Here is a 24613-nt window from a genome sequence, read left to right as displayed (position 1 = left end):
TGTGTAATTTAATCTTCATTTAATGAAATGTCAGGTTTATGACAGTAGACGTGGAATTTCCTAAGCTGCAGGGAATTTCAGTGTAACAAAAGACTGGATTTCCAACATTGCCGCAATTGTTAGAACTTGCTGAAGTAGCGAGAAAGGCTGTGGCTGAAAACTTTTACCTCCTCATGGTTTGGTTTTGTTTTGTTCTAAAAGACAATCCTGAAAGATCTGCTCTCACTGATTGGCATGTACAACATGCACTAAAGCCAGCGGGAGGTGCTACACAAATCATCATCCATGGATGTTCCTAAACACACCTTGCTCTCAAAATTATTGAAAAACATGTTCTTACTTTATCCTTCTCAACTGCAAAAAGAAAAATACCCCGCTGTCTACTATAATTCTTCCTTATTTTTTCACTTATAAAATGTCAGATATGTCACTGCGTGGCCTTGTATGTGGCAGAGCACATTGCTGAATGCCAGGTGAAGAAAGAGTTTGCTGTGCAGCTACCTAACTCCTGCAAAGAGGGAGAGAAATTAAAAGACAAACTGGTGATAATTTGTGGATACACTGGGAAGAAGTTTCCCGTTTTGGAGTTCTTTGCGATCGTATTGACTCCAAACCTTTTTTCATATCTGAAAGGGAGAATTAATCCCAGATGGACATCTTGGAGACTTCCCCTTTGCTATTTCATTTGAACTGGTGGAAATTCAGCTTTTCACCAAAGAGCTGCAACAAATTCAATCTGAACTGTGTGTTAATGGAAAAATTGTCACTGAGCAGGAATAAAATAAGAACAGTGCCTACACTCTTTTTCTCCAAATGGCCCAAAAGCCCTTTTCTGAGCTTTCTTAGAAAATCCTGTCTCTGAAAGACAGGAAACATACCAGCAAAATTGCTGGCTGTGCATAACCATTGTTCACTCGAGAAAATTGCAGATAAAGATTTTTCGCTTAAGAAAGAAGATTTTCAATGGTTGTTTGTGACCTAAAATGCAGGAAGTCATAGCTTAGAATTCGGTAGCAGATTTCAGAATATTTTAGTATGGCTTACAATTTTACTGAGAAAAAATTGTTTCCAAAAGGTGGAATATTGAGCAACTGATAGGTATAAGCTAACTGCCTCACATTTTCATAAGGAAAAGATTATAGTAAGGAAACCATCCTGATTTCTGTTTTTTATTATTCTTCTATAACATTTTTGGTATAACATATATTTCTACCTTCACTTTTTATCAGATTTCCTGAAAAAAGGAATCCCAAAGCTCAGCTCTTCTGTTGAAATGTAGGTCAAATTATTTTTCAGTCTTTTCTATATAAATAATTCCTACATAAGAACACATGAGGTTGGCTGAATCATAACATAAATTGAAATCTAGGCAAATTTATAAAACAAAGAGATTGTAGATTCCAGCAAGAGTTCACACTTGAATAAAGTGTGGCAGTCAGAAGGACTACCTTAAACATTGTTTTAAGAAAATGACATCCCCACGCCCAATGCTGTTTTGCTGAAATGAAGGCAAAGCCTCCTTCACAGGGTATGAAATTTAAAGCCGCTGGGAGGCCATGGCACTCTTCTTGTTGACTGAGTTGTGGTCTGGGTTCCATTTTTATAATTACAGTATTCAAAGGCAACACTGTAGTTACTGATTTCTAGCACTATTATGGAAACATAAATGGTAAACTGAAGTATTCAAGGTTGCTCCAGAATAATTTTTTTTTGTTTTTCCTTTCCTAAGGCAGAGCAGAGTTGTTGGTTTTTTCACTTCAGTATTGTGAAGTACTGTAAACATATACACTTACAGTATTTTCTCATCTGGGAAAGGAAAAGAAAAGCAAAACTGCATTTGAAATAATCTAGAGGCATGGAAAAAAACCTATAAATACAATATACACATTATATCACAAAGTTCGTATGCTTCCTTCCAATGCTGCAAAAGAAAAGCTATGGGGGAAAGACCTTTACTTGGATGATGATAAAAGGAAATCTCCAGCTCTGATTTAGAAGCTAGAATCGCACTGGAATCAGGATTGATCAGGAGACAATGAGATCCAAGTGCAGGAAAAAGAAAAAAAACACATCTCCAGAAATTCTTAACACACTCAGAGAGACTAATAGACTTCAAAGGGGCCAGAAGAGAAGTAGACTGACATCAGAATAGAATAGTGTTTTTAATACAGGAAAAGATGTATGCCAAGAGGCATACATAAGCATAAAATTATATCTAATCCGTATTCAATCTATCCATAAAGCAAAAATTATATCTATATGTGAACTGTATGTGCACATACTCAAATAGTATATTATAAAAGTGAAGAAAGATGTAAAACAGTGCTATGGGGACATTGATATAAAGGGCTTGCCACATGGATTTCTTAGACTCTTCCTCACCTTGGGATCTTCCTTTTATGTCCCATTGACATGACTGAGAAAAGTAATTTGGCTTAATATAGAAAGAACATCTCCTGAGACATACAAAACAGAATTGCTCTGTTTGAGTCTCCTGTATAAAATACATCAGAAATCTAAAACGTAATCTGCTTGCTAACATTTAAAGCTAGGCAGGACTATACAGCACCGTGCTAATGAAAATGGTTAGTACCACTGGGACACTTTGTGCAATCCACCTGTGTTCGTTATAAAGAGCAGCAGTTTGTGTGTCAGGAGATGCATCACCTGCGCTTTTCCTCCATATGAAGGATCTATCAGCGCACGATGAACCTAGCCTGGTGCTCAGCACTGAGAATGTGGCAAAGCAGGATAATTTGTGAATTATAAACTTCTGATTAGGAGTCTAAAACAATTAAATAATTGTTAATGATACCATTGCCCTGTAATTAATGTCATGTGGCTTATATAATGTTTCCCACTCTTCTTAAATTCATTTAATTAAATTCCATGAAGCAGTTTGAGACAACTTGTTAATTTCCTAATTAAACTGCTGAAAACAGAATGTGGAATTTGCACTTCAATTCCACTTGTTTCTTCATACGTTGAACTTCTCTGGGGCATGTTAGTTTTGGCCTGAGCAGCTCTGCAGTGCCACATGTTGCACGGCCCTGGTAGGAGCCCTTGGGCTCCTTGTGTGTTTTTAAAAGATCTCGGTGTTCCAGATAATTGGAATGGGAACTGTTTCCTGTGCGCTGGTTGCAGACTAAGGAAATTAAAGGAGCAACAGTTAGAAAGGTGCATGTCTGATTTAATTTGCTCCCTGGAATGACAGAGCTATTCAATCAATTTCTGAGCATTACTATTATTCTGGAAGACTGCCAGCCAGGAAAGTATAGCTAACTTTTTAGCTGGACTTGAAACAAACAGAAGAGAACCGGGAAGCAATTGGCACTGTTTTAATATGGAAGGCCTGAAGGTTTGGAAAACAAGCTGACTTGAGTAGGTGTTGGCTTTTAATTAGAGAAGTCATTTTTTTAAAAGATCTTTTTTTTTCCAGGCATCTGGAGAAGTGGACAGAAATAGAATTGGTGCATTATTTTTCTGCGAAAAATGACTGTGAATAAAATTAAGAAGAAAACAGAAGAACAATATTTACAAAGGGGAGAGCGGATAACTCAGAGTAAGGAAATAACTTGGTGTAAGGTAGTTTAAAAGATTGTCATTACAGACATTTGGCAGAATAAATAGTAGACGTGGTGGTCATTAATGAAGATGAAGCTGCTTGCTTTGTTCTCTAACATCCATAAATCCATTTTGTACATCTTCTGGAAAGGAGTATGAACAAATATGTATTAGACGTTGCTTGTTCTCATTGATTACCTTCCTCTCTCTTTTCTAAAAAAGAATAATAGTAATGAAAATGAAGGACTGTATTGGTGGTCATTAACTGTCTAGAAAGCAGGAACACTGATGTGTGGCTGGCTATTGCTCTCCTACTTCAGATTAAGTTGGAATTTTGACAACAGGCAGCTTTCTTACTGAAATTTTATCTAACATCAGCCATCAGCTGGAATAAAAAGCTGTCAGATTTTTCCTAAATTGTCACTAAACTAACAAAAGGTTATTTTCTTTTAGCTTCAGTTTAAATTCATAAATACTGAAGAAATTCCAAAAATCTCATCACGCTGTGTAAATGTTGGTAGAGTCATTATGACTTGATTCAGTTTAAATTAAAAAGGACAATAAACAGTAGTAATTTTGGAATTCTGGAAAGGTAAACTTTTGTTAACTAAGAGAAATAACTGAAGCATTGCACTGCACCAAGAGCTGCAGAGACTTGAATGAAGGAAGCCTGAAATTTCCATGAGGTGTAAACCCAAGGCTAACAGGAACCTGTATTGCAAGCAAGCAGAAAAGGTGAGGAGGAGGGAAGGACACCCAGCCTAATCACTCTGATAAAAGTATCAGGGATAAGCTTAGGGTTTATGAACAGGAAAAATACTAATTAGCAAGCTGTATCTTAGCTATCAAGAAAAGCAGGGCTAAAGCAAGAATGCCAGCAGTCAAGCTGAGAGCTGAGACCTTACAAAGAAATAAAAGAAACAGTTAAAGATACAAGGATTAAAGGAGTAAAAATAGAAAATAAAAAGTGGGGCTCCTAAGCAAAGATCAGGTAGTCAGCAGGGTAATCTAAATAATTCTCCAAAATGAAATTAATATTTGGTTTCAGTTTTCATTATTCATGCTGTGAAGTGTAGTAAAGTTCTGTTCCACATTTTGTGTAATATTTCTGTGATGTCGTGATGAAATTTGCTGATGAAACAATTCTAGGTCCTTGCGGCCTGGAGTACTAGTTGAGCCAATACAGTAGTCGTGAGAGATGGAAATACTTTCCAAGAGTATATCATGCAAGTTATTTTCAGAAAAGATAACACATTCAATCCAAATGCTGTGTGAAATTCCAATCATCCATATTAAAAAACAAAACAAAACAAAACAAAAAACCCCCAAATCCCAGTTAATCCTGAGGCACAGAAAAGTATTAGCTGGTATAATGAAAGTACATGTGGGAATGAGCCTGGAATGAAGAGTCTACTGGAAGAATGATAAAAGGGCTAGTCACATTTAGCCGACCAGAGAAAAGAGGATGCAGGCCATGATTTCTGTGTAAAAATATATCTTGGCAAAAGCACCAACAGGAGAGAAGATTTATTTAAACCGAAGGACAATATCTGCATATTACATACAGATATGAAGTGGTCATAAACACATTTTACTGAAATTATAAGGTTTCTAATTCTTTGAGCTTCAAACATGAGGACATGCAACAGCCTTCCAGTTCCCAGCACTAGGGATTTAAAAAGCCAAAACTGTAACTATTTATGATATTGTCCTTGGTAAGTTTATGAAAGCAATTACACTGTGCAGTACCTGTGGTAGCAGATTATTAGTCTTGCTTACCTTGGAGGTCCTATACAGTTCTATGTCCCTTAGTACAATAACATAAAACTACTTCAGCTCTAAGATGCAAAATCTGCTGTAGATTGCTACTAGTTTTGACCTGACCTACTGTTCTCCAGCACTAGACTGCTCAGTCTAAAAACATTTGCCTTGTATGTAACACTTGTAAATGAGTTGTCTTTTGACTCAAAGTGTCCGGGCTACAGTTTCATGTAACAGCACATATTCTCATATGGTTGACACACTACAATTACAGCAATAAAAGCTGTTTTTTAAAAATTTTCCAGTACTTGTATTTTTCATGCAAATTAATATGAATAATAAAGATGAACAGCATTGACAAGTAAGTACAAAATTTGACTGGACAGCAGCACACACAAATCAGAAAATCAAGGTCTAAAGTGCAAATCAAAATCATGTGGTTGAAAAAAACAGCAATGAACATGAAGATGTGCCAGAGGAACATAGGCAAGCTCTCTAGTTAAAATTCCATACGTTCAAGCCAAGACCAGAAGTGATTAAAGTCATATGTTTCCCAAGTGATGTTTTCCAAACTATTAACATCTTAAATTTCATCTCCTGGGTAGAGTGAAAAATAAGCCAAGTCTTTTAAAACATGGTCCTTTAATGTATTTAGATACTGCACAAAAGAAATTAATTTCTTTCTTTATGCAACTGTCAGCACCAATAAAAGACATACTCTGATTTTTAAGTGAAACATTTCTTTCACTTATAAAATGGTATTTTTCTGTGTCTATGTGCTTTTTAGAAAAGCAATCTCTAATCTTAACAACAAACGCATCAAGTAAAAGGTGTTACCACCTGATTATACATGCTGCTTCCAGGCTATGAAAAGTGATTGTTCAAAACTCTTTGCCTCGACTCTACAGACTCTTTGCACAATAAGCCTTTTCTTTTCTGTCTTTCATACAATGCATTTCTCAGAAAGCAAATCAGTCTTTGATCCTGAAGCTAGGTGTCTTATGAATCTGTGTGGTCATGGTGCTTTCCAATGTGGCTTCACTTATGTCTAGAAAAGCATATGGTTGCTTTTCCCTTTCTCACAGTGAAAGCATATAATATGGCCTCTTCCTTCTCCTTGGCCAGCAATTTCGCTAAGCTTGTCAAGACCGAACACCTTTGAGACTTCATGCTTCTGTAAGATCTGGTAGAAACTATTCAGCAGTGTTGTTGGCAGGAGAGTAAGGAGAGACAAACAGAGACTTAATAGGAATAAGCTCATGTCTTTGGGAAACAGGACTATAAAGAACTCATGTGAATTAGTTCAAATGTGCAGTGAACCTTAAAATCTGAATTACCTCACACTGAAGAGTTTTCTCCATCTAAATAAAGAAAAATGTTACCTACATCATTCGGTCCTCTTTGTGATGTAATTTGTAGTATATTGTACAGATGTTTGCCTAATTGCTAGGTATATTTTGGGTCTGTTTGTGGCATGAGTATGTTTTCCTCTAAAGCATTTTGTAACACCAAGAGTGGGAGATATTAAAGAAATAGAGATTAAGAAAGAAGAAAGAGTAGAAACAGAGCAACAGCATTGCTAAAAAGCATTAAGGAGATGTGGAGAACATTTCAAGAATTTCTCGTCATGAAATTCTACATGGTTTAACACTACTAGATACCATAATGATCAAAAAGAACAGAATGTAATAGTCTTATAAGCATTATACATCATCTTGAAGACCATCTGAAAAACAGATACGCCACAGTGCTATCTCTTGTTCTTTCAGAGCTTTGAGCAGATTTCCAACATTGTTATTCACATTATGAAAGCAGGGTGTTGGGGGAAACAAGCAGGGAAAACTCCTCTCCCCAGAACCTTAACTACCACCTTTTCTAGTCTACAAAGTTCTAAGCATACTTTTCTTCTAACAATAAAAAGGTTTTTATTTGGAATCTGGTGCAACAGAGAGTACAGGCTAAAGTGCTGAGGAAGAAAGGAAAACACCACCAGCAACCTAGATGCACTGAAATGAAGATAAAGCAATTTGCATTGGGCATGGAGTATATGAGGTAAAAAAGCGTTCTCACTTCTACAGGCATGAATTTGAAGACTGATGTAGTACACTTTCATCCACATCTAATTGGGAATATATTGATTGGTTCAAGAACTTAAAAGGCCTAATGGTGAAGAGCGGTTAAAAGAGACACTCGTTCAGAAGCGCTATTGGGCTGTGCAGAGCAAGGGGCTTAGATGCTGTACTGCTAAAGCAAGAAAAGCTCATTTAAATCTTCTTCTTCTTTTATCTCTTTTTTTCTTATTTTTAAAGGCAAAGAAGAACCAGTTTCCAAATATCCCAGCACTCAGTGTTGCAATCAGGTCAATAAAGATAAAAAAGCCTCCCATATCAGGAGCACTGAAATCAGGGGAGCTTCAGAAATGGATCAGAAGCATACATTCTTGCATTTAAAGTCTAACATACATATTCCTTTGGCTTCTTTGAAACCTCTTCTATCGAATGTCAAAAACAGAGGGCCGAGTTGTGCCACAAGGCTGTTCCCATGCAAGCAGCAATGGTGATATTCATCTCTAATTGAGCTTGTGTCAACTCATTACCAGAGTCTCCAACATAGCTACCACAAAGATGAACAGGATGAGAGAATATGTTTAAGGAAATAAAATTAGAAATGAGGGATGTGCCATTATCATTCTTCATACCTTTTGAAAAATAATATAAACAGTACTACACAAAGTAATTTGAATGCTTACTTTACTATGCCTGGCATTCTCAGAGGCTGTAAAATCTCTTTTTTTTCATGAGCAACAATGGACATGGATTTTACAAAATTCAGAGTTAAAAAAAAAAAGAAAGAGAAAGACAGAAATCTTTTACTGTTTCAGATTATAAAAATCTTTTGGAGATACTTAACAGAAATGGAGAGAACAGCACATAGCGTAATCCTGAAAAGCCAGATACTTAGCCATCGCTCCTAATAAAAAACCAAATACTATCTAATCTAGTCAATTTACACTGTAGCAATTATGGAACTGGGGCAGCCTTGTTTTCTTTCAATGTATTAAAGTATGTTCCCAGTCGTATTTATTCACAGTCTTCATGCTTCTCTGCCTCTAGCTGTGAAAAGCAGAGGAAAGAGAAGTGCTAATGAAAAAAAAAAAAAAAGAAATTCTGGCTCTGACTTATCATAGGGACAAATTTTGACCAGTTGCTCCTTATTTCTAATGTTTAGCTCTGCATGTTTAGCTCTCTCTAATGTTTAGCTCTCTTCTTTACTGTGCATTCTTTTCTCCTATTCAAACTTGTCATACAGGGACTCTCAAACTTTGCACAAAGAATAAATTGTCAACATGCCAGGTTCCCAAATATGCACCTGATGTAAATAGAATAAAGCAGATTACCTCTGCTTTCATACAGAAAGACAGTGAACCTTATATTTATAATGAAAGCAGCTGCCTACCGAAACTTTATTCTAGAAGCTACATAAACATGTGCTTAAATTTATCTCTGAAACAGAAAAGCATTTAATCACATAACTCCCTTTCCCTTTAGTGGGATTTAAACATCTGTTCATAGTTTGTGACTAAGTGCCTTCCTCTATCTTGCTGCTTTCTTCCATCAGTGCAATAGGACTTCATCCGTGATAATCAGGCATACAGCCATCCTGGTGAACAGCTGCATTAGAGATTTGCAGAACACACCAGAGTGAGTGTAGCTGTAGCATGAGTGTCTCATATTCTTTGCATCTTTGTGGTGTGCATTGTATTGCCTTAAAGTGGGGAGGACTTAATGATGTGTGTCAAAGCTCCTGCCCTGCTGGCACGCCTTGTTTTTTTCTACATAAAAGTTAAGTGTGCAAGAAGATAGTATACCAATCCTAAAATGGAGGCACAGCAGAGGCAAGGTGTATACATGGAAATAAGGATCACAGGACACTCCCTTAACAATATCTGTAATGTGGTTCCATTTGCCTTCTCCATACTTGTTCAGTTGTCAGTTGTCCTACCTTTACTTCGTTTTCATCTTCCCTCAATATTATTTGGAATCCACAAGGCTGCAACACTTGTGCACACTGCACACACATTTGGAATCAGTAGAAAATCTCTCTAAAATACCTCAGAACACAAAACTTTTGAAAATATTATATGAACTTCAACTAAATAACAGAATCTTTCAATGCTTATTCCAAAGAACTACATTTTTGAAGACCAGTACAAAACCTACAAAAATTGTTTCTCCCAAGGACACTTTCACCTTTTTTTTCCCAGCGGTTACTGAAAACAGAAGACTCCACATCTCTAAAATAATTACAATGAAAAATAAAGGTGCTCTTAAGTTCTTCCTGCTGGCGTGCCAGAGTACAGAACAGTCTTTACAGAAAAACTTATCACTGAAATTCATAAAAGGACATTTAAATGAACTATAGGTAATTCTTTGAAAGAGGTATCAAGCCCCTATTATTACCAGAAAACTTGGTCTGGCTGTTTTAAAGAAGGCACTTCACTCTATTGGTTTGTTTGACCAATTAACAAGCACATTTGGAAACCTACCTCAGCAATTTCTAGATGGATGTATCCCCATAATAGGTGTTTTCTTTTTTAAGTGAGTGCAGGTTTAGTTTGCCTTGTCTTTAGTTTCCAAAGCATGTTGAGAATTAGTGCTCCTTCAGAAACTGTGTGTCAGAGACTAGGGTTCTTTAAAATTGTTCAGTTGTACTTAGAAGTGTTTCCAAAGTGTTCCATGTATTTTCACAAAATTTAAGACCTATCATCAAGAATTAAATCACTATCCCTGTCTCTGTGGATGCAGGGACACATTTCTAGGCCATACATGCAGACACAGATTCAGGAAAAAGGAGCTTTATGTATTTTGCTCCTTAGGCAGAGCTCATAAGAAAAAGTGTAATCAGTAGTAGCTGCCTATGGGAAGCATTAGCCATTAGCATTCTCCATAGAGCTATATGGGATAGGTCCACCGCCTAAGCTTATGTGCTTCCTGCAGAGACTTGATGTTCTCTTGGGGAAGGTGAAAGAAAGCTTTCTAGTGATGTATTAAGGCCCAGGACAAGGTTTTGAGTGCTGTGAGCTCCCCTGAATTTCTGACAGTGATAACTATTGGTTATTTATCGCTTCTAATAACCTCCCTCATACCAGTTTCAGATACTTCAATGGATAGTAAACTAGTTAGTGAGCTAAAGGAGCTTGACATTAAGTCCCCAGCCTGCCAGAGTCCTTGCACGACCCTGGAGAAGTCACTGAAATACATCTAAACTTTAGTTTGTCATCTGTACAATGGAGTACTTACCTCTCACATGGATTATATGGATAAACATTAAGAACTTCAATGCACTCAACGGTAATGGAAGCCATTAAGTACCTGAATCAGCAACCCTACATTGATCCATGTTCTATGTGTTAAAAAGAGTATCAGTAGCTTATAAACATAATCAGGAAAATATCATTTGTCCCATTTTGGGAATACTTTTGTAATTATGAGGCCGAACACAATAGAAGATAATTATGTTCCTGAGCTAGTTTTTTTCTTAACTCTTTTCAGATATAAGCTAGTTTATTCCCCCAAATAGGACTGCTTATATCCCTTCCAAAAAAACCCTACCGTAAATCTTACTATAATTGTTTATATTATCTACAAAGGAATCCAACCTATATCATGAATTACATGGAACTCTAACCTCCTCAGAGCATTCATTACCTTCTGTGCCTTCATAGTGTCCCTTTTAACTTGCCCTATCATTATCCAAATGATCCCAGCCTTTCAAGTGTTGTGATATGAAAGGGTTCTTTTGCCTTACACCATTTGATTGCGCCTTTCTGAACCTCTTCCGCTTGTTTGCTGAGCTGCAGTGATCAGAGCTGGACACAATAAGAGAATATATTCTTATTTTTCCTTTCTGCAGCAATAAAACCATCTTGCTACATAATTTGCTTTCTGATGACTACAGAAACCTATATAAGGTCAAATCCTAAATTCAGCTTTTGAGGCTGTTAGATCCATGCATACAGAGGCAAAAAGTCGTGTTAAAAATTATCTTCCTAATCAGTCTTTTTAAACATATTCTAATCTAAGGAAACCCAAATTCTTCCATGTAACACTGAGTCCCTAGAAATAGCTATGCTTTCTCTAACAGCTGAGAGAATGAAATGTAAATAAATATTCTGTCTGAATTCTTAAAGATGCTTATAAAATAAATATTTCAGTGTGTTTCAACTCCCCTCCCCCAATATTCACAGTCCATTCAAGATCATTTCCTCATGTATCTTTGTCATCAGAAAATAATTCTTGTACATGCTGTGCATTAAGCCTCTGAAAGCCCAAGGGACAAAAGAAGAAAACCATTTCTGCTTCTCCTTACTCTGGCTTTCTCCCAGGGCACTGGCGTAGATCAGGAGAGCTACACAACAGTCCAAAATCACAAGACCAGCTCACCAGGGTTGCAACTCATCATGTCCATGGTGCCAGGATTTATAGTGGAGTAAATGTAAGACAAGTTTAGTTAATTAACTAAGCACAGCATTCATTCTAGAGGGCACTGCCTCAAATTTGCCTTTCAGGGAAATCTTCAGGTCTTGTAGTATCAGCTTTCTCTGCTTGCTACCGGGATTTCTTTTCATAGACCACCAGAGCATTGCACACTGTGCCACTGGAAAGTAGTTTTTGAGTCCCAGTTTGCTGCACAGAGTATCCTTTGTCAGCTTACTTCTGGTATTGCTTCTAAACACTCACACTGAATCCTGTAATAATGGTGGTTTTCACAAAGACTTTGTCACAGCCACTTTGGGTAAAGCTTTATCTCCACTTGAATGTACTTTTTAGGGCTATTGGGTAGAGGCCTTACTTATGCCTTGCACAAACATCAGTACTTCATAGAACTACTTTTTATTTGTTTTGTTTTGTGTTTTTTGAGGCAAAATTTCAGGTTTACCCAAGTTTTTACAGGAATTAATTTAATAACAGCCAAGGCAAAATTTCATGTTCCTGACAGGAGATAAATTTTTTATGTGACAGTTAGGCCATTTTCCACTCTGCAGGAAGACATGGAATATTCTGAGAGTGTATATTCAGCATTTTCATTGCAAAACCCGTTGTCCTCTTGTGTTCAACCTAACTTTCATTTCACAGGAAACAATGTGAAAAACTCTGAAATGCTTACAGTGAAGCTCAGCTAGGGAAGTACATTTCTATCTGAATTATTTATATCACTTATAAGCTTATGGAATTTTATTGAAGTTTAAAGGCTACTTCCAGCCACTTAAGAAAACTATAAACATTCTGGGTTTAATCCAAAGTAGTCTGAGGCCGAGGGAAAGTTTCCCATTGACTTCGACTGGTTTTCTATCTTGCCTTTGCTATATTATCATGTGAATTTCATTTGCTTAAAAGACTAAAGTCATCCAAGGTATATGTAATTTGGAGTCTTTAAAAAATTCCTAACAAGCTGATTTTGTTTGTTTGTTTGTTTGTTTGTTTTTTGAGGAGCTCTTAAACCCAATTATTAGAGTTTAAAAGTTGGAATATGTATGTAACATAAAAGTAGTATATTGACAGCAGCCATCAGAGAGAAATAAGGTCTGTAACAGACTGGGGACTTTTCTAGGGCCATGGCCAAATCTGCAGAGTTTTCTCAAGAGACAGAAAACCTCATGTGATTCAGAATATAGTTACAGGAGCTCTTGGGAAACTGTGAAGCTTAGAGATATCTGGCCAGTTTTGCAGTGAAACAGGTTAGGAATATTCACATAAACTGCTAGGTTATTATTACAATAAAGATTAAAATTTCTTAAACCAGTAACGTGTTTCTGAAGCGATATGTGACCATGCTCCTTTTCTTAGAGGAAGAAAAGAGTCTCTTCAACTTCAGCCACAGGTTTCCCACAGTAAGTACATACATCTGTAGGCATGCATACAAAGACAAAAATGAAAATTCATGAGACACTCAAATACTATGGTGTAGTAGAAAAACTTGTAAAAGATAGAAAACAGTGGAACAACTTGTCTGAAAGAAGCTCTGTAGGATCAAGCCTTTCTTGTCTGCTTTCTTGTCTGCTTTTTAAATTGAGAACTGTTCAGCATTATCATAAGATATGAGAATGGAGCATTATTTGATATGAATTAAACTAGTTTTTCACTGTCACAAGCCATGGGCCATATTATTTACATTCACTGAACTCACATGATCAGTTTCCAGACCAATGACCAATATATTCTCCAGTTAAGTCCTCTTTTAAAAAACTCTTATCAGTAGCGATGCTCTACTCCCCCCCCCACCCCAAGATGTATCAAACATAAAATAAACTACATGTTAGCAACCTCAGTAGGCAGTGCCAAGTCTCGAAGTCAGCTGGGATGATGTGCTACAGTATTAATGTAGAAAACAACAGCAGAGTCAGCAGGCAGTATCACGTTGCTAGTAGTGGGAAGATTTGCTTGAATTGGCTTTTGAAGCATCTTCACATCCTCCAACTCTGCGCATTTCCCTAAGCTCCTTGGGTGAGGCACAGGCTCTCTGCTATGCTTTGAGTGCCATCAGAAGTGCTCCTCCAGTGGATTTACAACTCTTTAATAAATAGATTTAATTATATGTCATGCTGGATCAATAAATCTACACATGATGGCTAACTGCAACAATTTCCATCTCCAAAGTCATATGCAATGGCAGGTTTTTAGCCTGTGAAAGGAAGGCAAGCTGTCCTATAACACACCGTGGAGCAGTTCCCAGAAAGGCTCTGTTTCCTTTGGCAATAGGTAATCCGAGTGTGTCTTCAGCAAACTGCAGTATCTCCAGGAGTTCCAGCAGGCTCAATGGAGAACCACAGAGACGTGGAATTACCCAAATACTGTAATAAAACATGCAAAAAAACATGCAGTCAGGGAAATGGAAGGTCACAAATGTAAAGTAGCTACATGTATTTTGGGTATATACTCATCCATAGTTATCCATACTTATCCAGTGAAGCACACTTATCACCTGCTGTTTCCTGTTTTCCAGAGACAGGATCAACTCTTGTGAAGCTTCCCACTTGCCATTCTTCCACTCAGATTGTCTTGTGTATTGTCCCATGTTGTGGGACAATAGAAATCACTCAAATGCCCTTTATCCTGCTTATGAATCCTAATTAAGCCTCCACACAGTGCAGCCAGTCTCTTGCAAGAAACTGTTTACCATACAAGGTAGCTCCATTAAAGATAACTATTTAAATCTTTTACACCGGTGGTTTCTCATTCGACTAAAAATAAATAATGATAAAATAAATAAATAAATAAATAAATACTGAGACAAGGGACTTCTCCTTAAAATAATGTGGAAAAAAAGTTTAATTAAAATGTTAGTTAAAAAAACATTTATTCCAGATATAATGGCAATGATAAATGATTCAAGGCTTTTCAGATGAGATTTATGAACAAATAAGGCAGATCATGGAATTTAGAGTAATTAAATTGTTATTGAGGGCTGTGGACATGTGCGTATATTTTTACATGTACAAATGCTAAAAAATTTTTCAAAGAGAAAATGCAATTTACAGAAGTTGTAATCTACAGCATCTCGCTGGACAAACTATATATATTAAAAAGAAAAAAGAATAAATATTTCTTTAATAAACCTTTAGGGGCTTTTTGAATGTATATTTCCAAGAAAAAAGGATTCATTTCAGCTGCATGAGAATAAAGACTACAGTCTTTTAGAGGCAGGTAGATGCTTAATGCTAATTGTAGGAAATGAAAGCTCTTTACAAATAGCATTTTTTTAAATGTAAGATAGCAGCAATAAGTGTATGCATCTTCTCTACAAAAAAGAGAAACTGTGAAAAATATAGAAACTTGCTATTTACTAAATTCTTGAATACAGAATATTCATTAAACAAAAAATGCATACAAAAATATCCACCTTACTGATGTTGAAGAGTACATATTTGTGTGTGAAAAGAACAAAATGAAAGAAGCTGCTTTTAGGGATCTTGAGAGTTCATTTAATTCAAATATATGACTGACAGCCCCTCAGTAAGAAAGGAAAGGAGCTAACCAGTCTGAAAAATAAACTGAAACTCTAATTCTTTAGCAATATGAGTGAACGGTATTGATAAAATCCAGTGGGATGGCTTTGTCTTAACTGACCTGATTTAGCTGTGAGATATTTTAGCTGGCTTTGTACTTGTGTCGCATGCTTTTATTTGAATAAAACCTTATTAACAAAAATCAGCCAAGATTCTCCAGTCTCTTTCATGCATTCATGTGCTCATCAGCACTTTCTCTGCCAGCTATAAAAAGGCAGATCAACAAAGTCACTGTTTCCTGTTTTGTTGTCAGGTAGTCATATTTATTACATTGAAGACTGCTTAAGAAAGTGGACTGTTTCATTCTTTAGAATTGGATTTAAATTAAGTGGTCAAAATGTTACATGTATTTCAGTTTCCTTTAAAAAAAAGATGTGTTTCTCCACAGTCCCAGACTCTTACTTATTCTCCTGCATCACTCCAGCAGCCCCTCAGTACACATATGCACCAAATGAGGCAGAAAACCCATAAAATAGCTGTTAACCATGTTGAATAACCCAGCTGCCAGTTAGTTTGTTAATTCAAGGCACACTGCTCCAACTGGAGTTTTGTCTTCAAGACTTGGCCAGCATTGTGACACTGCCATATTTCTGAATTGCTTTCCCTTTCGCTTTATAGATGTCCATTCCTGAGATAACTCCTCAGAGCCTGACGAACTCTTGCCAAGAGCTAAGAGCTTAGTTGTAAATAAACTGAGAGCGTGCTAGCCACCGTGCTCCAGATGTAGTTTATATTACTTCTTGCTATGCAGAGCTCAGGCTACATCCTGTAAGGAGCCTGCCAGTGCAAATGGGAGCTGAAGGTGCCCAGCATGCAGGAGAGCCAGACCTGGTGTTTCCTGAAAGCTATTTGGACACAAAATAATCCTGACCAGTCAAGCCAGAGATGTATGACATAATGACTGCTGGGAGTAAAGGCAACGTGCTCTTTCTTACAACTTTACAAATCAGGTAAATCATCTTTCAGGTGTTCAGTCCTGCCAGAGCCTCAGTGGTGACTGAAGCAGAAAAACATCGATGCACAGCAGAGCAGGCACGGTTTGTGCTGAACCTCATTTCTCAGAAGCTAAGTGTGGCAGAGTTTTTGATCTTTCTGTATGGCTCAGGAAAGGGAGAAAGCAGTCATATCCTATTCCCCTCTACCTGGATGATATTTTTTCTAGCTAAGCTCCATGCAGCAGACCCATCAGGACAAAGCTTTTACCATGTTTCTACCTCTACTGTACACTCACAGAGTTTTTTATATTTGGCTGCAGCAGTAAAAGCAATCATCTGATCTGAGATAGGATGCTACCAGTTGGGCCTTTCCCATAAAATGAATGGGGAGCTTATGAGTCATAACATGAAGCAGTTATACCTCTTGTCTGGTGTCATCTTCATCTCCTGCAGCACTGCCAATCAACCTTTTCCCTAATGCAAATTCTACTAATGGCATCTATACTGAAAACAGCCTTTATTCTTGCATGAGGCAGACAGGGAAGCTCTCTGCATTGCATTTGTTCTGAGCCTGATGTGGAGAGACAGCAAAAGTTGCCTGATCTGCTTAGCAGCATCTGGAATCAGGACCAGAACTATTTTTGCAGCTGTACTTTCATCAAAGTGGGATATGATTTGTCCTGTTGTCTAAATGGATTTTTCATACAGATCTATCCTGCGTTTGATCATACTTTCTACAGAACGTGAACAATTTTGCCTGCATGGCTCATATGGTTTATTCAAGAGTCAGCTGATGACCTCTGTTGTAGGACATTTATTTTATGGGTGTATGTGCATATATATACACACACAGATACATATTTATTTCAACTAAAACTCAGCCACGGAAAGTTGCAGTATAGAATAGGAATTGCTTTACCTGTAACAATATGTGCCTTTCGCTATAAACTGACTGTTTCAGAAACTAGACACTGTGAATTGACTGTGGAGTAATTTCTTATTCTCTTACAGAATATTTATGGAAAATCATTCCTTCTTCTCTGTTTCAAAATAGTTTTTTCCATACTGTGTTTTGACACCTCCCCCGGAATTTCTATTCAGTACAGTGACAGCTCAAATACTGTGTGCAATGAGAAGTGGAGATAGAGCATTCTCAGACTGACATATAGAAAGAAGCAGAAGTGATTATGTATGCATATATGAGTTTCTTCTGGCTCACTCCACATGATTCTCACACTACCTAGTGTTTTCTTTAGTAACAACCTATTGTGCCTCTTCTGCCTTGGCTTCACATTTAACAAATCTAAATGCCTAGAACCAAACAATTACAAAGAAAACCCCTCCTGATCTAGAAGGCTTTGGATCTCTGAAGGCTTCCTCTTCTTACACGAGTCATTTCAAACAAGCAGGGAGTTTGTTTCTGGGGAAGGAGACAGTGGTGTTTGTTCCCCAAGGACCAAAGAGGGCTTCCTAATGTGCAACCAGCTGCGCATGTGAGCAGACAATCCCGTAAGCCTTTGCTAGCCTGCACCCCTGCAGTAAAGGGATGCCTATTAGAGGACATAGTAGTATTCACCTGTCCTTTTTTTCATAAAAAATGACCCATTCTTGACACATTATGTGGCATGCTGTGTAGATTTAGTGTCCAATTCCAAAGAAGGGAGCAAGCCACGGAAATGTACGTAGTCTGCTACATCTCCTATACCAGCAACTATATGCCTACCTAGGAGCTGAGATACTTGCACTAACTTTGGATAACAAACAATATGGAGAAGTCATTTAGCAGTACAGGGGTTTAAGATGAGGAAGAATCTCCTGCTTTGTCATGTCCTGTCTCCTTTGCCACTGCAGATAATCACATCATGTAATCATTTTTGTAAAGGACTATTCCATACATTTTAAAATGAGTTTATACACTATTTTTTTAGAGAAAGTAAAATGTTCTTCATCCTGTGATGACAGGAAACCTACCTATTTCCAGATTAAGTCTGTTGATAGTTTATATGCCAATTGCTTTTTGTGCACCATTGTCCTTTAGCTTAACTTTGTCTTTTTGTTCTTGGTTATTCTCACAACCCTTCTTCGAATTGTTTTGCCTTGTAAAATGAAGCCAAATTATTTTGGTCTAATCACTTGAGATGAGAATCCAGTTATTGTGGTCACAGTCGTAGCCTATCTCTGAACCCATTCTTGTTGAAAATTATATCACAATTAAATACAAGTGTCCAGAATTTTCTGAAGATTTTAGATCAAGTCTTAAAATTGTCTTGTGAAATGGCACCGCTGCTTCCCTACCTACAATGCAGCCCTTTGCTTGCATTTGGCCTTTTCATTGCACATCAAATCCTCATGTCCAACCTGTGATCTGGTAGCACAACGTAGGCCTCTCCTTTGTTATTTCCAGAGGGTGAGTTCCCAGAATACGAGAAGAAATTTTGCTACTCTTCTTCATGCATTTGATCTTGTATTTTGTGCTTCTTATTCTGAACCATTTCTATGAGCTGGTCAGGGACGGGACAAGCATTGCTCATAGAAGGGCTCACAGAGTTTCACTGGTAGGAGGGAAGTCAAGATAGTTGTTGATATTGTGGTAGCAGATAACTCTGTTCTGACACTGACTCTGTGGTGGCAGAAAGACATAAGCAGAGTCTGGGGGTTAAATATCCTACTTGCTTGGTCAAGGACAATTTTTTCTGCCTAATGGCAAAAAGATATGCTCAAGGTTTTGCTGTTCTATGAAGCTCCTCTAAACCTGTTTTTCCATGAGAGGGCTAATGTTCTTTCCACACATCTATTAACTATCCCTATGCGTGGAGGAAGTTACAATGTGAAAAGAAGTAAATAAGAAAGACATTTATTTCCAGCTTGATACTTGACTTTTCATTAGCCTAACTGCACTGGAAGGTGAATTGAAGCTGTATGAGGCCCAGACCAGAACCGGAAGATGTGTTTTGTCTTGTTGCAAATTTGTTACCAATAAAGATGCCACTGGCTAGACATACTGCTTGAATTCAAGAGAAAATAGCTATCTGCCTTTATAGCATGCTTCAGTACCAAACAGAATAATTGGTTCTTTGAAATAAAAATTAGTTCTTCATTCACAGATCCTGGAATGAAGCTCAAATTGGAAAAGTTGTCTAAAATAGATGAGTTTGGAGATACCATTTTGTACAATAGAATCAACTCGTTTAATTAAAAGCTTGGTTGTCAGTCACTATTTTCTTTCTAACCAAGGATACTCTGAGATTGAAGTGACACATATCACTAAAGATAGAGCAGTGCAGACAATAGGTTCTGTTTCAACTCTGAAATGAAGAAAGATCTTTTGAAATGTTAGGAAGTTTTGCTTTATTGACTCACTTTTTTGATATTTTGTTGGTTTTTACACTTTGAAATGAAAATCTGAAGAACTGTTTAAAATATATCAAAATAAAGCAGCTTTTCTAGAGAAAATGGGGTTCAGATCCTTGCGCTGTAGGCCACAACACAAGCTGAAAAGTCCCCTAGAACTGCTTTAAAGTGTCTTATACATGTTACAAACCTGGCTCAAAGCTGCTGAATTCCCCTGAAGAGTTTAGAGGAGTACCAGAAGTACTAACTAGGTAGTAGACCCTTGCCCTTGTCTTGCCATCACCTTCCTTTGCTTGTGGCTTCCCTGTCTAAGTTTCACTAGAAGAATTTCTCATTACAGACTCAGTCTTCACATGAAATACAGACTTAGCTGACATTTGGGGTCGCAGCTGAGCTCACATATCTCCCATACAGTTTGTCTTTCAGCTTCTATCTCTGCAGCCTGTGTCAGGCAGACCCCAGTGCTACAGTTCTATTGGGATTTTCCTCTCTTAATCCCTATTTTGTTTGAGTTTGTCCTGGTTTTTTTTTTCTTCCAGAACACCTAGTGTCCAACTTGTTGCAGAATTGCTCCTTCTTAGGTGTCTTTCCTGAAAATCTTCTGGAAAGCCACATACAATTGGATTTTTTTAGGTTCAACAGCCCAGTGGTCTAAATTTCGAAAGCTGGTCATAATCACAAACACTTTATTTTCAAGGTCTCAAACACGATCCTCAACTCATGGAGCTATTCCCTGCTCCTAATTTGTATAAATAGACTTGTAAATCATTTAGTATTATTACAGTGATGAAACTGCATATTTTTCTTTCAGCTGGAGTTCTCTAGGCTGTTTTTATATGCATTCTCCTAACCTCTCATTTACAAATATATTGCTATTTTATAAAAACGTGGAAAAACAGAGCAAAAACAAAACAAATTTGGCAAACAAGATGGAAAACTGTACGTTTAATCCATTTCTTATGCTGTCAACACTCTTAGAACAAATTCTGTAGTTGAAAAATAGTTAAAAAAAAAGCTTCATCTGATAATAAGCATTAAAACTTTCACCATTTACAACTGAAGGACAAGAGTAGGGAATTCATTAGTCAAAGGCTGGTTTGTGCAGTTAAACCTATAGCTCCTGATATTTACCATATAAAAACTCACACAAGAGAAACAGCTGTAATTTAATCTACTCTCTCTAGCTTAATTATCTACTTTATTTTTCTCAGCCATAACAAAAATGCAAACCTTTTTTATTAAACTCCTTGTGCGTTTTTAAACCATATGTGTCTGACCTCAGTTATATCATGTCTGAATTCTGAAAACTAGACTACCCTCATTGAGGACTGAATATAAAGAATCATTTTACTTAATTCTACCATGCTTTGTTAACTGCTTGAGTGCTGCCAAATATAGCCACTAAATCCTCTTAGGAATCATACAATCCTGTAATTCTGTCAATATCTAAAAGAGAGCTGACAAATATGATTTTATCCACAGAACAGCAGTATTAGAGTAGACAATGTAGACCTGAGCGTACAGGATAAAGCATTTATTCTATTTGCCACGCTTTCACTAGGATGACTATTTCACTAGCACAGCTATCATGCCTAGCTCGCTCTGTAGAATTTCTGCAACTTTTTGCCTCATTCTTCTAACTTAGTCTAGTTGTTATTTAATGTTTTCAGAGAGACTTCTAGATATCAAGAAGTGGTCTTGTAGGCAAACCACCCCTGAATGCCACCAGGTGAAGTGACAGCAGAAGATGATCCCAAGCAGCTCTTCCCTTCCTTTTGCCCCCTGGCAGCCATGCTCTGAAGTGCTCATGGCCTATGGAGCTAACCAGCAGCTGTTGTCACCAACACCTAAATCCACATGGTTGATTTTATACTGCCCAGCTCCTCTGCTCACTCCTTGTGGGTCACTGCCTTGGGGCTTTCTCTCAGGGTTACCCTCACCATGGTGGAAGGGAAAGTCCTGGAGCCATGTGCCCAAGCCTGGCAGTGACACTTGCAAAGGCAGATGTGGAGCACTGCAGCCTGCACAGCGTGAATGCAGACACCTTGCTATTTGCCACAAAGGACTGCCACAATTCAGAGCCTGGTGCTGGGTGTATTTCAGTAGCTAGGTGCCGTAGTCAGCAGCCAGGGTGGATCTCAATGGACATGCCAATACTTCAGGACAGCTGTGCAATTCTGTTTTCCAGATTGTTCAGGAACATGCTGGAATATACAATAGATTTCTCTCTGCTGGGCTGTCTAAATTTCTTTCCAAAGAAAGGAATGATGCAACCAGGTCGTGATCAAGGTGTGCTGGAGACCAGGTTTGCCAGACCTAACACACTGGCTATCTGCATTGCATCACAGATGGATCCAGGAGCAACTAAGAGGCTTTTCTGAAATGAGGTGATATTTTGGTAAGATTCAAAGAAAAGAGGAGTTTTTAGCTAATCTAGGCACAGTGACTAAAGTGGTTATAACTCAAAAGTTTAGACAACAGTTGTCATGTGATTATTAAGGTCAGTGGGAGATTTTGCGTTTCTCAGGTTTACAGTTCAGCTTGAGGTAAATGTGAATCAGAATCTGCACGTTTCCATACTAAGAGCCTCTACTGAGGTCTCACTTCAAGGCCTGCCTACGCTAGCTCCAGAAAGCTGCCAGTCTTTGCAGCTTCCTCAGAAGCTGTAAATTGACTACAACCTCACTGTAATTCTCAACAGCAAAGTACAGCTCCTGCTTCAACCTTTTCTAGTGCTTTCCTACACTGTTCTTGACTTACTGCAATACTGCTGTTTTTTTTACTTTGAGCTCACTTCTTGAGCCGGTATGTTTTCACAGTGTTTCTGTTCCTCCCATGCTTGGTTAGGGAAGAGAATTTGCTGTACAGCACCATCAAGCAAAGGAGAGGTAGAGAGGGTGAGAGTTTCCTGAAGAACAGAAAAGAGCTCTTCACCCTCAGCAAACTTTTCACCCTAGGAGTAAATGTTGGCAAACCCTGGCTGCCTAAAAGACTAGATGGAATTCAGCCCAAATCTACTGCCTTTGGTGATAAAAGAAACTGTGTTAGGAAGGCAAATACCCTAGAATGTTAAATATACTGACTGACTGAAGCTAAAAATTGGGTGGAGTTAACATCCACTAAAAAATATATTTAGGGCTTATGGGAGCCCCGGAGGACCAAAATCCTGTTTCAGGCCTAATAAAACCAAGGCACTTGGTAGTGGAAAACACTAGCAGAATTACTTGTAAAACAATACTTGAATGAAGTATGTCATTCTTCTGTTAGCCTTTTATTTCAGAAACGTTATTTTCTGTGCTAGAGCAATAGTATATGACACAATCTTAACATAAAATTACAACTTTTTTTCCATGATAGAGGGAACTAAAAGTATGACAAAACCCCTGTGTATTTTTCTCACACCCAAAATTAAAAATATACTTTGTATATTCTGCAAGAGAAAATAACTACCTACACAGAGACATTTACTCTTAGACTCTCATGCTGTTTGTCTCTCTCACATTTTATATTTTGTTCCTGTGATACTCGATGTTCTCCTGTGACCTGCACTGAAGTGAAGAGTGGTTGGCTGATTAGAAGATTGTGCTTGTATTGTAAAAGTTAAAGATGGCCTTATGATTACTCTTGGGATCAGGTCTGACTGTCTTGCTTACTTCCAGGCTGCCAGTGTACATTGCAGAGTGGCTATCAGCATGCCCTCTGGGGACGCCGCGTGGCAGGCTATTTGCTAGGCAACCACATAAATGGAAGAACGAATTTGGAGGCCTGCCTTTCCAAGTGGCATAGACATAGCTTAATTGTTTCATTTCACACTAGCTTAGTGCTTTACATCTTCAAAACTAAGATTCGATATTAGCAATCAGTCCTCAAAAAAGAATGAAGATATAATGTTAATTCCTTAGTACAGAGAGAGAATTGAGGCACAATATTAAGTAATAATTGTTTAAATAAAGTCTATAGGCAGAAAGGCAGAAAAGTTCAATATCAGCTACACTTGAACACTGGCAAGTGAATCTTAAAAGACATACCAGTGCCATCTGAGCAGATGGATAGGCTATGCAGCACATACGTTTCTGAGTAGCCTGTAATTCATAACCAGAGGTCTCAAAAGGACCCTGCGTATTGACAAGGATACACTTTTAAGAAGTTAAAGTCAGTAAAAGGCCTGGAACTCTGAAGTCCTCAGTCCAAAGATACTTCTGATAGTGCCTGTTTGCTCACATTAGTCTATTGTATTTGCCTAGCAAGAGCAAAAAGAATTAATTTTTGAAACACAGATTTCAGATATATGTCAGCAAGTCAAACTGAGATTGCTTTGTCAGTGCTGTCCTGACGAGACTTCAGTTCAGCTTTCGTGTCGAGAGGAGTAATTCAATTTGCAGTCAGAAAGACCTGGAACTCTATTCTGCCCCCTGGCCTGCAGCCAGGTTGCATTGGGTTGTGCTCTCAAAAACTAAGAAGAGTCAGCCCGGATCAGAATTTGAGAAAATAAGTATTAAATGATTTAGAAGTGGTGCTCTTCACTTCAAATCAGCAATGCCCTGGCATTGAGGGCTCTGTTCCACAAGGAGGCTATCATTCAAACTGGACATAAACCTGATGCTTTGACAATTTGCATTTATTAAAAATCTAGGCTACTTTTCAGTGTCCTGAGCATATGTTCGTATCCAGTTCTTCAAGCTGACTTCTGTGTTCTTGGAGACCTGTTAGTATTTAGAACCTAAATGAATTTTGAAAATGTATTATCATGTCTCATGCCTGAATTGTGTTTTCTGGATAACTTTTACTGACGCACAAAACGTGGAGGTCAGTGGTAGGTGCAGCCACTTCTTTACATATGTTAAAGCATATGTTAAAGAACACAAAAGTTTTGAAAATTGGCCTAGTCAGGAATAATCTTAGCAGTCCTCGCAAAAACCTGGATATAAATAAAAAA

The 24613-nt window shown here is 37.8% G+C and overlaps 1 protein-coding gene across 3 annotated transcripts in view; it reads right to left on the bottom strand.

Annotated features, from left to right (window-relative positions):
- Positions 1-8058: 8058 nt before the first annotated feature.
- TMEM47 (transmembrane protein 47) overlaps positions 8059-24613 on the bottom strand; it is a 195977-nt gene continuing 179422 nt past the window's right edge. For 2 of the 3 annotated variants that reach the window (XR_010385166.1, XM_064497774.1), the window contains one exon: positions 8059-14176. Coding sequence is in view for 1 of the 3 variants with exons in the window: in XM_064497774.1 (XP_064353844.1) it covers positions 14102-14176 (75 nt within the window). In the remaining 2 variants the exon portion in view is untranslated. The remainder of the gene's footprint in view (positions 14177-24613) is intronic. The other variant, XR_010385159.1, reaches the window with a different exon arrangement.

This window comes from Dromaius novaehollandiae, chromosome 1, assembly GCF_036370855.1.
Source record: "Dromaius novaehollandiae isolate bDroNov1 chromosome 1, bDroNov1.hap1, whole genome shotgun sequence".
NCBI lineage: Eukaryota > Metazoa > Chordata > Aves > Casuariiformes > Dromaiidae > Dromaius > Dromaius novaehollandiae.
The sequence above is the reverse complement of the archived record's forward strand: the minus strand, read 5'-3'. Positions and strand labels throughout refer to the sequence as shown.